Source organism: Dama dama, chromosome 32, assembly GCF_033118175.1.
Source record: "Dama dama isolate Ldn47 chromosome 32, ASM3311817v1, whole genome shotgun sequence".
Taxonomy (NCBI): domain Eukaryota; kingdom Metazoa; phylum Chordata; class Mammalia; order Artiodactyla; family Cervidae; genus Dama; species Dama dama.
Window position 1 is genome coordinate 30,343,875 of NC_083712.1, and position 15,583 is coordinate 30,359,457.

General features: G+C 39.7%; 1 protein-coding gene across 1 annotated transcript in view; it reads left to right on the forward strand.

Moving 5' to 3' along the window:
• The window catches only part of LONRF1 (LON peptidase N-terminal domain and ring finger 1), a 44,996-nt gene that overhangs the window by 16,841 nt on the left and 12,572 nt on the right, over positions 1 to 15,583 (forward strand). The window contains exons 2-7 of the mRNA XM_061134918.1: positions 6,024 to 6,142; positions 7,499 to 7,621; positions 10,585 to 10,734; positions 11,267 to 11,507; positions 11,609 to 11,705; positions 13,570 to 13,684. Coding sequence (XP_060990901.1) covers positions 6,024 to 6,142; positions 7,499 to 7,621; positions 10,585 to 10,734; positions 11,267 to 11,507; positions 11,609 to 11,705; positions 13,570 to 13,684 — 845 coding nt within the window. The remainder of the gene's footprint in view (positions 1 to 6,023; positions 6,143 to 7,498; positions 7,622 to 10,584; positions 10,735 to 11,266; positions 11,508 to 11,608; positions 11,706 to 13,569; positions 13,685 to 15,583) is intronic.

Below are 15,583 nucleotides of genomic sequence, written 5' to 3' on the forward strand. Positions count from 1 at the left end.
TCTGTGCCCACTTGCCGGAAAGTTTTTATCATAAATGGATGTTGAATTTTGTCAGAAGTTTTTCCTGCATCTATTGAAATGACCATGTGTTTTTTTATTCTTTAATTTGTTAATATGGAGTTTCATATTGATGTATATATTTTGAAGAACCTTTGCATTCATGGGATAAACCCCACTTGATCATGGTGTTTGATTAATGTGTTGTTGGATTCTGTTTGCTAGTATTTTCTTGAGGATTTTTGCATTTATGTTCCTCAGTGATACTGGTCTGTAATTTCCTTTTTTTTTTGTGATATATTTGTCTGGTTTTGTTTTCAGGGTGATTGTGGCCTCATGGAACGAATTCCCTCTACATTTTTTTTGGACAAGTTTGAGCAGGATGGGTGTTAGTTCCCTAAATAAATGAAAGAATTGGTCTGTGAAACTGTCTGGTCCTGGACTTTGTTGGAAGATTTTTAATGACAGTTTCAATTTCGTTACCTGTGATTGGTCTGTTTATATTTTCAAATTCTTCTTCATTCAGTTTTGGAGAGTTGTATATTTTTAAGAATTTGTCCATTTCTTCCAGGTTGTCCCATTTTATTGGCATGTAGATGCTTATAGTAGTCTGTTATGATCATTGTATTTCTGCAGTGTCAGATGTTATTTCTCATTTTTCATTTAATTTTATTATTTGCATCCTCTCCCTTTTTTCCTTTGAATTTGGCTAAAGCTAAAGGTTTATCAGTTTTATCTTCTCAAATAACCACCATTTAGTTTTACTGATGGCTGTTATTTTCCTCTTTTCTATTTATTTCTGCTCTGATTTTTATGATTTCTTTCCTACTGACTTTGGGTTTTCTTTGTCCTTCTTGGGTTGCATTAGATGTCAGGTTAGACTGAGATTTTTCTTGTTTCTTAAGGTGAGGTTGTTAGAACTGTTTGAACTGTTTTTGCTGCGTCCCATACGTTGTGGATCATCGTGGGGTTTTTTCTTTTGGTTGTGCTGGGACTTCATTGCTGCTTAGGCTTTTTCTCTAGTTGCAGCGAGTGGCGCCTGCTCTCTTGTTATGGAGCACAGGCTCTAGATGCACGGGCTTCAGTAGTTGTGGCTACCGGGCTCAGGAGCACAGGCTCAGTAGTTGTGGTGAACTGGCTTAGTTGCTGCAGGGCATGTGGGATCCCAGACCAGGGATCAAACTCATGTCTCCTGATTTGGCAGGTGCATTCTTTACCACTGAGCCACTGGAAAAACCCCATTGTTTTCTTTGTCATTTGTTTCTGTGTATTTTTTTTTCTTTGATTTCTTTAGTGATTCTCAGTTATTGGTAGCACAGTGTTTAGCCTCTGTGTTTGTGTGTGTTTGTTTTTTTTTTAAACAGTTCTTTTGCAGTGTCCGATGTAATTTCTCATTTTTCCCCTGTAATTGATTTCTAATCTCGTAACATTGTGGTTGGAAAAGATGCTTGGTACTATTTCAGCTTTCTTAAATTTTCTTAGTCCTGAGTTGTGAGCCAAGATGTGATCTGTCCTGGGGAATGTTCTGTGTGCACTTGAGAAGAATGTCTATATTCTACTGCTTTCGGGTGGAATGCCCTGTGCTGTGCTTAGTCGCTCAGTCGTGTCTGACTCTTTGCGACCCCATGGACCATAGCCCGCCAGGCTTCTCTGTCCATGCGGATTCTCCAGGCAAGAATACTGGGGTGGGTTGCCATGCCCTCCTCCAGGGCATCTTTCCAACCCAGGGATCGAACCCACGTCTCCCACATTGCAGGCTGATTCTTTACTGCCTGAGCCACCAGGGAAGCCCCAGAATGTCCTATAAATAGCAATTAAGTCTGTCTGGTCTGTTGTGTCATTTAAAGTTTGTGTTTCTGTATTTATTTTCTGTCTGGATGATCTGTCCATTGGTGTAAATGGGGTGTTAAAGTCCCACATTATTGTGGTACTGTCAATTACCCCTTTTCTGGCTGTTAGCACTTACCTTATGTATTGAGGCGCTCCTATGTTGAATGCATAAATATTTGTAGTTGTTGTATCTTCTTCTTGAATTAATCCCTTGAACATTCTGTAGTGTCCTTTCTTATCTCTTGTAACAGTCTTTATTTTACAGTCTGTTTTATCTGATACGAGTATTGCTTTTGATTCCCATTTGCATGGAATATCTTTTTCCATCCCCTCACTTTCAGTTTGTATGTGTCCCTAGGTCTAAAGTGCGTCTCTTGTATACAAAATATATATGGGTCTTGTGTTCGTATCTATTCAGCTAGCCCTTGTCTTTTGGTTGGAGCATTTAATCCATTTACATTCAAGGTAATTATCAATATGTATGTCGGTGGGTTTTCTCCTCCTCTTGTGTTTCCCACCTGGAGAAGTTCCTTTAACATTTACTGTACAGCTGGTTTGGTGGTGCTGAATTCTCTTAACTTTTGCTTGTCTATGAACCTTTACATTTAGGTCTTTAATCCATTTTGAGCTTATTTTTATGTGTGGTGTTCTAACTTCATTTTTAACATGTAGCTGTCCAGTTTTCCCAGCACTGTTTATTGAAGAGACTGTCTTTTCTCCACTGTATAGTCTTGCTTCCTTTACTGTAGATTAATTGACCATAGGTGGAAGAAAACTCAGATTTTATAGCTGAAGAAACTGAGGTACAGAGGTAATTTGCCTCAGTTCACAGTGAGTGAGTGGAGGAGCAGAAGTTGAAGCCAGGCTGTCTGGCTTCCAGGCTCTGAATCCTTCTGGAATGCCAAGTGGCAGGAGATGCAAAGGAAAGCATCTTGGAGAAGAGGTTGGTGAGCTGAAAAAGTTGTCCAGACAGAGGGGAGTTGTGTAGGGGTGGTCTCACAAGGAGGAAGCTCTGTGAAAAGGAAGGAGGCATGAAGTAGAAAAAGGCGTGCATGGGGCTGAGTGAGTAGCTAGGTCCTGTTGTACTCACTGGGAGGTTCATATTGATGGGAAATAAGGCTGGAGAGATGGGCAGGTCCCAGGCACGCAGGAACTTGGATGTTGTGGTAAATAACTGTATCTGTGGATGGTGAGGATATAGGTAAAACTGGAGGCAGGGTATGCAGTTAGCAAGCTGTTACAATAGCCTTAGCTTAATTTTTGGCTTTCAAAATGTTGTTATTAGCAGTTGGGTTGGAAAAGACCAGGGATGGATTGGGGAAATACTAGAGGAGGTAAAACTGACTGTGGTGAAGGTTTGATTTGGACAGTCAGTGTTACTAACAATACAGCACACATATCCTTTTGAGGGGGCTGGAGGTGTGCGAAGTGTACTCAGCCTGAGGAAAAGCACAGCAGCCGTGGACTGAGGCGGCCCCCCCCACCCCGCCCCCCGGTGCCTCGTGCAGTGAGGTGACTGGTGCATCCCAGGGTCCGCGGGGCCCGGAACGGAGCAGACAGTAAATGTCTGTCGCTTGTTAAACACTTGAGTTAATGACACAGCCTGGCTGATGGCATCTTTTTCGCAGTTGCCTTTCCCACAAGCGGACACAGAGGGCAGATGTTCTCTATCTTCATACTATTCAGAGGGCCTCAGTCGTGCATTGGTGGTTTTTTGTTTTTTAATTAGGAAGGACTTGAAGGAAACAAGTGGGGTGGCCCTAATCTCTTTAATAATGTACTGGGTGATGAGGCTCCCCCCTCCCGAACAGAGTCATTCAAAATCACTATTCCACTGGCATGTGAAACGCTCAGTAAGAACAGAACCTACAAGGATTTGGGGAACAAGAGTTTTAAGATCTGACCCTCCTGTCGTCTCCTTCACGGGTCCAGCACGCTTCTCATCCCAGTAGACACCAGCTTTCCAGGGAGCCTGGGTAGCTTGAGCTCCTTGTTTGTATCCCTCGGAGGGGAGACGCGTGGTGGACTGACCCGGCGCTTTAAAGACGGGGGTCTCCCTAGCCCCTTCCCGCAGCGCTGCCCTGGGGAAGCTGCGTCAAGGGCAGCGGTGACGACCTCGATCAGAGGGTATGGTACGCACGAGGTCCCCGTGGGCACTGCCTCCAAGGCCGTGCGGGGGGACCTGCTGTAGAAGGAAACACGTGAGAAGAAGAACAGTCCAGTAGGGGACCTGAGTGTGGAGGGGACTGTTTGTTGTGACTGAACCCCCTCTCTCTGGAGGTGCCGGAGCACAGGCGGGTCCCAGGGGCACTGTTGGCAGCACCCCAGCTGTGCCCGACGTGGTCCCCATCCTCTCCAGCCCAGGGAGCTGGACGCTGCCCTAGTGACCACTCCTTGAACCGGCTGGGCACCTGCTGCTCCCTGTTTCCCGGACTCCAGCTGTGCCTGTCCAGTTAGGACCACATGGTGTCATTTCACAAGAAAAGAGGATTTCCTAATGTGACTGTAAGCTCCTCAGAGACAAGGAGAAAGTAACATCTTTGAAACCCCTCCAGCATCTGTCTAGCTTGGTGCTGAGACTCCTCATTCTTGATTGATTAATCACATGCAGCTTTCAGTTTCTATGAGTTTTTGTTCAGATAATGATTTACAATTATATTGCTTTAAGAAACAAAAGATGAAATGTTCCAGACATGTCTTTTTCTGCTTAAGAAGTAAGAAATATTTTCATGAAATACTAATTTTATTCTTAAAATTTTTTCATTGGTATAACTTTGAGGTAACAGTTCGAGTTCTCAAGTACCAGCAACTGGAAAAGGCCTATCTAATTAATTGATAAATCGAGAGTTATCTGTAAAAAAGCAATCATTTAACAACTAGAGTAAACCGGGAAGCTATTAAGGAGTTTTATTATAGTTTTTGTTTTGTTTGCCCAGGACGGCGGGTGGTAAGGTCTTTATGCCCTTCCCACAATGAATGCTTTATTTTATAAGCATACATTTTGGAAGCCTTTAAAGATGAATAATAGCTTTAAAAAGAAGAGTCAAGTTAATGTCATCTATAGATACTGAAAACTGATTTCTGGCTTAGACTTCAGTTTCAGAATCTATGTAACGGTAGTAATTTTTTTTAAAACTTTTTTATTGGAATATAATTGCTTTACAGTGTTGTGTTTCTGCTGTACAATGAAGTGAAGCAGCTCTAAGTATACAAAATCCTCTCCTCCCTGGACCTGCCTCCAGCCCTTCTAGGTCATTATGGAGCACCGGGCTGAGCTCCCGGTGCTACTCAGCAGGCTCCCACTGGCGGTTTCACACATGGAGAGTATATGTGTCAACCCTGATCTCTCAATTTGCCCCACCCTCCCTTTCTCCCCTCTGGTGTCCATATGTCCATTCGCTACGTCTGAGTCTGTACAAAAACAGGGTCATCTGTACCATCTTTGTAGATTCCACATGACCTGTAGTAATTGATTATAGTATCATAAATGAACCAACCAAGTGTCTGAAATTTTTACTGCCTTTGGATACTAGTTTGGTTTCTCAAGTAGAGACAGAAAGCATAGTGAAATTATCACCTAAAGCTTTTTACCCTCAAATACTTGAAATTAAATCTGTTTTGGGGGCTATCCAATCCTGTTCTTACTAATGCCAGGAATTAAAAAAATTTTCCATCTTAAGAAACCTGACTCTTGTCAACCCATTTCCTCCAGAAACTGGACCACCGTGTCTTCTCACCGTGTCTTCTCATAAGACGATGCCTCGGTCAGTCTTTGTAACTATGGGAATTCCATATGCAGCAGTTACACATGTAGTCATTGATAAAGTTTTCAAAATCAGGTATTAAAAAAATTTACCACAAAAAGACAATCTAAACATCTAAGATACATCTTCTGAATCTTTGCCTATGTTAGGAAAACATTCAGTTTCTTAGGGGTGATCATATTATGAAAATATTTTCAGTTTTTTTTTTTTAATTGAGTTTTCTCCACTGAACTAATCTAATCATAAGGATTTGCTCTAACTTAGAGAAGCTCAACATGCCAGTGGGTGCACCTGTACCGGGCTTGGTTCTCTGCCTTTGCTGCCGTGTTATTGACTGGAATCGCTCAGTCAGTTCTTACTCTAGTATGATGTTTCCGTGGATTATACAGTAATCTTTTAAAAATAATCAAACCTTCATAACATTGATTTCAGAGCCCAGTGACTTGACTCTGAAAATCTACAGAGCTGAATCGTATGCTGGTCTCCAAGAGTTTAAAGCAGCCATAGAAGATTTAAATGCAGTTCTCTTTCAACTGCCAAATTGGCCTGAGGTAAAACTAGTGTTTTACATTTGCATACATTTAAAATTTTCAACTGTAGGGAATATGGATTTCAATTATGATTGTAAGTTACAATGAAATGGATTGGGTGATTTCTTTTAAATATGTAGAATAGTTCTGGAAGTCTAAGGTCAATATTTTGAGTGGATGAATGTCATCTGACAGTTATTTATTAGAAATTATTTATTATTTATTTATATAATTTATATATAATAATTTATATTTATATATACATCTATACATATATATATAGAATTTATTTATATAAATTATTATTATTAGAAATGTTTGTTTCCTAACTAGAGAACAACTTGAATTCGAGGCACAGAAAAAAAAAAAAAAGACTTTAATATACAGCATTTCCTCAAAGACATACACCTGGCCCTATTGCAGAGATGGACCCAAAGAGGTTATCAGTGGAGGAGGTTTATTAATGGAGAGAGGAGAGGTTCTGTGGCTGAACAGTTGACTGAGGCATTGTGGTGGGAACTGGGTGATGAGGCAGTCATTTAATACGGTAGATGGGGGCCTTGCCCATGCTCTTTTGAAAAAAGATTTGCGGCATGTATATGTTATATAATTGGTTTACGAATTCTCCTTTTTACCAGTACTGTCAAGGCAAATCAGTCCATCTCCCATATATGTTATTTAAATTAAAAGTCATCTTTTAATGTGACTTTTTTCTGCATTCAAAGCTATGCCTTTGAGGACTATATAGTGAGTATGCTCTAACATTTGTAAATTAATAAAGAAAATGAATCAGAATCCCATGATGACATGACCAGTTGATACAAGTCAAGTCAGTGTTAAGAATACGAGGGAAAATGATTTGTACAGACAGCTTTGGCGGCGACAGTGGTTTAGTCGCTAAGTCGTGTCTGACTCTTGCTAGACCCCATGGGCTGCAGCCCACCAGGCTCCTCTGTCCGTGGGATTCTCCAGGCAAGAATACTGGAGTGGGTGGCCATGCCCTCCTCCAGGGCATCTTCCCAACCCGAGAATCGAACCCAGGTCTCCTGTGTTGCAGGAGAACTCTTTTGCCAAATGAACCACCAGGGAAGCTCTTAGAACCATTAAACAGAAAAGAACCCTCTGGACTTCTCATTGAGAGGATATAATTAGAAATGTAGCTTTGGAGTCATTTTCTGGACCTCATAATCAGAGGTGCATCTCCCGGGTAGGGTGTGAATATGCCTTTAAAATGCTTTGGGCTCCTGAGAGTTATTTAGAGTTTCAAAATGAACATTTCCAAGCAGAACTTTTTTTTTCTTTTTAACCTTACATGATACTGGTATTTCAAAGAAGAATTCCATCCCTAACAGTTGGGTATGTGTGCTTTTGTTGAAGGTCTACTTCAGGAAAGGAAAAGTCCTCCACGATGCTGGGTTTCTAGGTGATGCCTTACAACTCTTTCTTCAGTGCTTAGCGCTTGATGAAGATTTCGCACCTGCAAAGCTAGAAGTAGAAAAGGTAATCCGTCTACCAACTGTAACACTTCCAGTCAGTTTCCCGACAACAGAGGTCTTTTTATCAAGGCCAGTTAGAATCTCGGGGTAAGGACATAAGGGGTGTCCATAAGTCAGATTTAGTAGCCGTCTGACAAGGGGTTTTCAGGTTCAGTATACTTATTAGCATACTGAGTTCTTACCGAAATCAGAACATTTCAGAGAGAGTATTAAATGCATTACTTTTGCCTAGTTAAATTTAGATGTTCTCTAATAGTCTGTTCCATGGGAGCCAGACCAGTCATTCTTAATTAAACATTGTTGTCATGATGTTCCTGCTCAGGAATTTTTATTGGCTTCGTTTGCCTTTCATTTCAGGTCTCAACTTTGCTTGCTTTCTGTGGTTGCCAATAGTACTGCCCCACTCAATTTACTTTTTGCCTTAATTTTCTCAGTACTCCATACATCCCTTTCCAGAGTTTTTTCAGTGGTATGTCAGTAGGTGTTAATTAAAAGGAAATGACTCTGGGAAACACTGGGTTAAACCAGTCAAACAGATTTCTTCAGCCCTTCTCGAAAGTTTTTGCTTTGCTAGCATGACAACAGCGTTCAGCTTTTGCCAGATTTACTCACAGAACATCTGGGAAGACTAGAGTCTCTGAAAACTGTTTTGGGAAAATCTACCCTAATACAATTTCAATGCCCAGTCATCTTGTTCCCTGCAGTGTCCCCCAAAGAGGCCACATCGTTGATTGCGTTTGTAGTGTTTCTCAGAATGTGGCTTTTTGTCAGAGTCATTTCAGTTGCATGGTCAACACAAAGATTTCCTGGGCCCCACCACAAACCTTTGGAATTAGAATCTCTGGAATTAGAGTATAATTTAACAAGCATCTCAGGAGATTCTTATGTACCTTGAAGTAAGAGAACTTTGGAATTTTTCTTGCATTCCAAATGCTTTATGAATAAGCCAACATCCTCCATAAGGCTTGTTTGCATACATGTTCTAGCCCACTGATTTAACAAAAAATGGTTTACTGTTGTGTCTTTTCTTACTGTGCTGTCTTTGCTAGAGTGATCTCCCTGGCGAGACTGCAGACTTTATAAGGGCTTATAATTTTGCATTTTCCCTGCTGCTGGGTATCCTTACTTTTCTGTAATTATTTGTTGGTTAGTAAGGTCAGGTGAATGCAAAATACCTACTGCCTTGAACTATTTTTTCTTTTCTTTTTTTTTTGGGTTAATTGTGGTATAATTTACATATAATAAAAGGCATTTTATAGTTCAGTGAGTTTTGAGAAATTATACATTCATGTAGCTACACCCCAGTCAAGACACAGACTATTTCAGATCACCCTGGAAAGCTCCCTCATCTCCTCTGCAGCAGATTCCCTCTCTCTGTGCTTCCAGAGGGAGCTACTGCTCAGACCTCTAGCGCCACAGACTAGTTCTGCCTGTTCTGGACCTTCACATACAGTATATACTCTTTTTTTGCTCAACGTGTTTTTGAGACACATCCAGTAATTTTTTACTTTTTTATTGTTCACCAGGTATCCTGTGGTATGAACACATCACAGTTTGTGATAGTAACAGTTAGTGGCGATTTTCATTTGGATTGTTTCTAATTGATGCCATGAACATTCTTTTACAAGTCATTTTGTGTTCATACGTTTTTATCTCTCTTCAGTAAATACCTAGGAGTCAATACTTTTTTTTTTTTTTTTAATCAGGGGAAATGTAAAAACATAGCCAAATTTTTTAGTGATTGTTCATTAAATGGTTTATTGCTTGAGCACCTACAGATACACACTTTCATTAATACCATGTATATTTCCTTTTTATTTACATTGTAAAGATTCGTGAAAAATTCTGATTTTTGTGCCTTGAGAGATAGGACAGCTGAAAAACCAAACTTCCAAAGTGAGACTTTAAGAAATGTGTATATGCGGTACATATACACACAGCTTATTTGACAAGCAAACAAATTTGAATCCCTCTCATTTCCTTGAAGCCAGTCTGTTCCTCTGTTGTAATCCCCTTGTTGGAGAGTTTGAGGTGTTCCTGAGAGAAGCACCCAGAGGTTAGATACTGCAGCTGCCTCCGTTTGGGCTGGCTGCCATGCGATGCCCCCGTTAATGCCGGGGGTGGTGACTGACCATACAGGTCACTGGTTCAGGGAGAAGCTAAATTCACTGTAAACACATGGAATTTTAGTTCTGTGGTTAAAGGTCCAAGTTCACATAAACAGTCTAAGTTCAGCCTTAGAATATACATTGGGATGAACCATTAACTATATTGACAGGATGGGACTTGCTGATGGTCAGAGGTAAATATTTTCCACTTCTCTTAAGATCTCTTCTTTCTACAAACCTTATATATACACGTCAGCCTTTACCTTGGGCATCTTCTCAGGCCACCAGTCTTATCACCCCCGAGCTTCCTTTTGAACCATTTCTTTGATGTGGTTTGACCCCCTTGGAGGCACACCTTGGTTTTGGCAGGACTTTTAAAATCAACATGGCAGTCCTTGATTTTTTCACCTAACCTGTTCCTTCCCTGCCTGTTAAAAATAATATTAGCTGTAAGTTTTCTTTTTTTTTTTTTTTAGTTGATGTATAGCTAACTTAGAGTATTATTAGTTTCAAGTGTACAACAAAGTAATTGGATATTTTTATAGTTTATACTCCATATGAAGTTTTCCAGAAATTCTTAAATATTGAGTGAGTGAGGTAAGTGAAAGTTACTCAGTTGTGTCTGATTCTCGCGACCCCATGGACTATACAGTCTGTGGAATTCTCTAGGCCAGAATATTGGAGTGGGTAGCCTTTCCCTTCTCCAGGGGATCTTCCCAACCCAGGGATTCCCACATTGCACGCAGATTCTTTACCAGCAGAGCCACAAGAGAAGCCCTCTTAAATATTAAGTAAGTAAATTATCCTTAATAAAATATTTTATATTTTTCATTATTCTTTTATGATACCTTCCTTACAGATTTTATGTGATTTATTATCACCTGAAAACTTAAAAGAAGGCCTGAAGGACTCTTCCTGGAGTTCATTACCATGTATTAAAAACAAACCTTTCAGTTTTCCTTCAGTGATGGAAGAGTCTCACTCTGCCAGTGAGCTGAGCCCAGAGCAGGTAAGAGGTGAGAAGAGATGGTCATAGGCTTAGTGTATCCATTTTCTTTACAAGATCTTCACTTTCCTAGTTTCAAATATTAATACTAAAATCTATGTAGGTACTTTCAGCTTAGTAAGGCTTGTCTTAATAGGATTCCATCTGTGACCTTTTATTTTACACTAAAAACTTATGTGAAATATCTGCTCATTAATCACAATGTTACATCACCTGAATGTCAGAAATGTTTGTCTCCTGGAAAAAACCAGAACATTGTATTTATCTTACTTTCCTTGTGGTAGAAACAACTATATTAGCATAACTACTTAAACCTCATTATGACAGAAGTCAGCTTGATGTCCAGGGCTCTCTAAGTCCTGGCAAAAATCCTTTACTTGCCAGGGTTTTAGAATTAAAAGTTGATTTTGTTTTAAAGGAACAATAAAATAAACCTTTCAAGACATCACAGTTCCATTTCAGTTTGGTTCTTGGCGAGAGCAATGAGGATAGTAAAAACACAGTCAGTTACCCTCATTTGTTGCATTTTTTGTAGAATGAAGAAATAGCAGAGGTCACTTCAGAGCCTGTCAAAGGAAGCCTAAACCGTGCTCGGTCAGCACAGGCTATAAATTCAACAGACATGCCTGCCAGAGGGGACTGTTTAAAAAGAGTGTCCTCGGAACCCTCACTTTGTATTCAAGAGAAAGGTGTTCTGCTGAAAAGAAAGTTGTCTCTCTTAGACCAGGATGTGATTGTAAATGAAGATGGAAGAAATAAGCTGAAAAGACAGGGAGGTAAAAATTTCACTACATTCACACAGAACACATTGATTTATTCAGAATGGCTTCCAAACTTTTTTCCTAAAAAAGATAACCCCCTCTCTTTGTTTTAATAGAAATTCCCACTGAAGTCTGTACGTTTTCATTAACTTATGGTGATGTCCCAGAAGAATTAATAGATGTCTCAGATTTTGAGTGTTCTCTCTGCATGAGGTAAGTATGTCAAATTTTATGAGATGAATATTTTATATTAATGTAAATAAGTAAAGCACAGAGTAGATAAAGGTAATCTACTCTGTAAGAACTGGACTTCCTTGGACTGCAAGGAGATAAAACCAGTCTATCCTAAAGGAAATCAGTCCTGAATATTCATTGGAAGGACTGATGCTGAAGCTGAAACTCCAGTACTTTGGCCACCTGTCTCGAAGAACTGACTTCTTGGAAAAGACCCTGATGCTGGGAAAGATTGAAGGCAGGAGGAGAAGGGGATGACAGAGGATGAGATGGTTGGATGGCATCACCGACTCAATGGACAACGAGTTTGAGTCAACTCCAGGGGTTGGTGATGGACAGGGAAGCCTGGTGTGCTGCAGTCCATGGGGTTGCAAAGAGTCGGACACGACTGAGCGACTGAAGTGAAGCCTAAGAATAAGCAGTGTGAAGTAACAGAGTAGTGAATTAAAAATAAAAAGATAAGAATTTTAGTGCTCGGTTTTCCTTTCACATCTTGGGCAAATAACAATCTCTGAACCTTATTTAGCTTTTCCTTACTTAGAAGGGGCTTCCCTGGTGGGCCCATTCCTTTTCTTTACCATGACTGAGCAACTAACTTTGACTTTTCACTTACTTAGAAAGTGGTGTTAGGATTTGCGTGTGTGTGTGCGTGTGTGTGCGCACGCGTGTGCACGTGCACAAGTACACAGTCTTTCAGTCGTGTCTGACTCTTTGCGACGCGGTAGACTGTAGCCCACCAGGTTCCTCTGTCCATGGAATTCTCCAGGCAAGAATACTGTAGTGGGTTTCCATTTCCTTCTGCAGGGCATCTTCCCAACCCAGGGATCGAACCCACATCTCTTATGTCTCCTGCACTGGCAGGCAGTCTTTACCACCATGCTATATTTAAGTCTTATAAGAATCAAATGACTAAAATATAAAAAGTATCTGAGGAATTGTACTATAAAAGCTATACATGTTATTACTGAGACTCCATGGTTTTAGATTTGGGTAAGAATACAATGATGTACTGTGTGTATGTGATTTTATCTTGTTTATGTATCTTAACTCCAAAATCCTTTTTAAGTAACATTGGATAAGGATCTCCATTATGTGAATGCTTGTAATTCTAAGACTGGTAATTTGGAAGGAACATTTCCCATTTATATAAATTGTGGTGGAGGCAAGGGAACAGTGTGTAAAGCACCTGGAACTGGCCACACCAGCTATTTCTGAGCCAAGTCTCTTGATTCTGACCCTTGGCTGCTTCATCTTGAGGTGAAGGGATCAGACCCTGATGATTTCTGAAGTACCTATACATCTAACAATACTGGGAACTCCCAAACTGTTGTGTTTCAGGAAATAACTAAAATGTAAGGAAAATTAGTTTTTCCATATTGTTTGAGTATCACATCTGATTTTGAGCATCAGTTTTCTTTAGGATTCAGTGGTAATATTCAGTGGATTATTTTGAATGAATTTCATATAGTAAGGCTTTTATGAGCTTTTTAAGAAAACCAGTTTTAAAGTGATGAGTGTATACAAAACAAATGAATAAGTAATAATACAGAAGTACTGCCCATCTCAGTTTGGACCAGCCCCGTTTCAAGGCTTCAGTAGCCCCTGTGAGTGGTGGTTATATTAGTCAGTACAGTTCCAAGCAGGGTACCCCTGATGATGGTGAACTTTTAACCAGTTCAGGAGGCTGTACCTGGCATTTACCACTGCTCCTTCCCTCCTCTCCTGCCTGTCAAACCCTCCTTCCTCTTCTAAACAGAAGCTAGTGTTATGGTTACATTATTTGTTCAGTTTTTCCAGTGGACAGTTTATGGTGAAAACAAACATATATTCTGGTTGATTTCAGGTTGTTTTTTGAGCCAGTGACAACCCCTTGTGGACATTCATTCTGTAAGAACTGTCTTGAGCGTTGTTTAGATCACACACCATATTGTCCTCTTTGCAAAGAAAGCTTAAAAGAGGTAAGCATTTTTGTATTTGTTTATTGCTCTTAAGTGTAGCAACATGGTTTGCTTTCTATTTAGCCATAGAAATAATGATTATTAGGTTCAGAATAAATTACATTATACATATTGATTGACCCAAAGGGATCATGCATGTCTCTTTACCCATCTGCTAGTATTGGAGGAAAGTGAGTTTGGAGAGGGTGGGACAAAGTAAGAGTCTGAAGACTGAATCCCTATACTTAATTTTTTAAACAGATGAGGTGTGATCAAGTACCTGGTCAGGAATATGTTGATTTTAATGACAGTACTGGGGAATCTCAACTGCCCTGCAGCCCACCCCCATTTTTAGGTTGGATTTTAGGCCTCAGTCAATCCCTTTAACATCTGAACCAATTCTATCCAGCAGAACTTACTACATTGATGGAAATGCTCTGTATCTGTGCTGTCCAATATGGTAGCTATTGGCCACATGTGTGGGAGGGACTACTTTTAATTAATTTACATTTAAGTAGGCACGTGTGAGTAGTGGCTCCCACATTGGACAGCGCAGTTGTAGAAAGTGGCAGCCTGGCAAGGAGCGGGAGGCACAGCTTCCCACACCCCTCCTTGTCTGGCAGGTGGTCTGCACTGATCACCTGCACTAGGAAAACAGCTGGATCTCAGGTGGGTCTCTTCTGTAACCAGTGGGAGGGCAGCACCCTCTTCAGTCCTGCTTGATGTCCTCAAAGGTGAGGCCAGAGCCTTAGAATTCTTGTTGCAGTGGTAGATTGATCCAAGAGAGTGATTCTGTCTCTAGATTTTAAGAAAAAAAGTGTCTTGCAAATACGATGTAAAAATTTGATGAAAATCATTTTGCTATTTTTATTTCCTATGTAAAAAGCATAGCTCTGTACATAGCATGTATATGTATTGTTACATTTCATACAACATAGCAACCCTATATGTAGTAGAACACAAAAAACAATGTTTACAGTTGGGAAACCTAAAATCCTTATTCTTTTTTTTTTTTTTTTCATTTATTTTTATTAGTTGGAGGTAAAATCCTTATTCTTAAAGAGTTTCACATTTCCAACTTTTAGAGTAGCTTATCTGAAAACAGAGTCTAAAACATGCTATCTTTCCTGGTTTTTCAGAGTTTTCAGATATGCTTATATACTTACTATGCTTTAAATTTAGAGTTACTGCACCTTGAATGTCTGAATTTCTAAGGAAAACAAGAGTTACGATGTTATTTAAAAACGTAACTAACATACTATTTAAAAACAACTTTATCCTTTGTCCTGACTTGAAGACACCATGTATAATTGGTAAAGTCTAAATATACATTTACACGGACAAATGGATATGCTCTAGTTTTCTGCTCTTCCTACTTATTTTGCTCATTTTTTCATCTGAATGCATTTCAAGATGTGATTTTTCATAGCAGCATACTAGTCCAATGATACAACATTGTTCTGTTTTGGAGCATTTAAGTTTTGTTTTTTTTTTTTTTTTTTTTTTAAAGTATACTATGGTCAGTGTCTTTGACTCTTTCCTTAGGATAAATTCCTGGGAGAATTACTGAATCAAAGGCCATATATTTTAAGGCTCTTAAAACCAATTGCCAGATTGCCTAGGTCCCAAGTAATGTAGAAATTTAGATTCTTACCAGTAATGGAAGAGAGGCCATATTCCCAAATTTAATACATGAGTCTTAAGTTTTAAAACATCTTTATTAATTTGAAATTGCTTTTATATCTTTAATTTGATTAATTTTATAATAAACTCAAGTTATCTATGTATATGTATATATTATCTGCTCAAGAGTACATCTCTCCAGTCAATAGCCCAGTTGTTCTCAAGGTATGGTCCCCCAACCAGCAGCATCTATATCCCCTAGGAATTTGTTAGAAATACGGATTCACAGACCCTTCC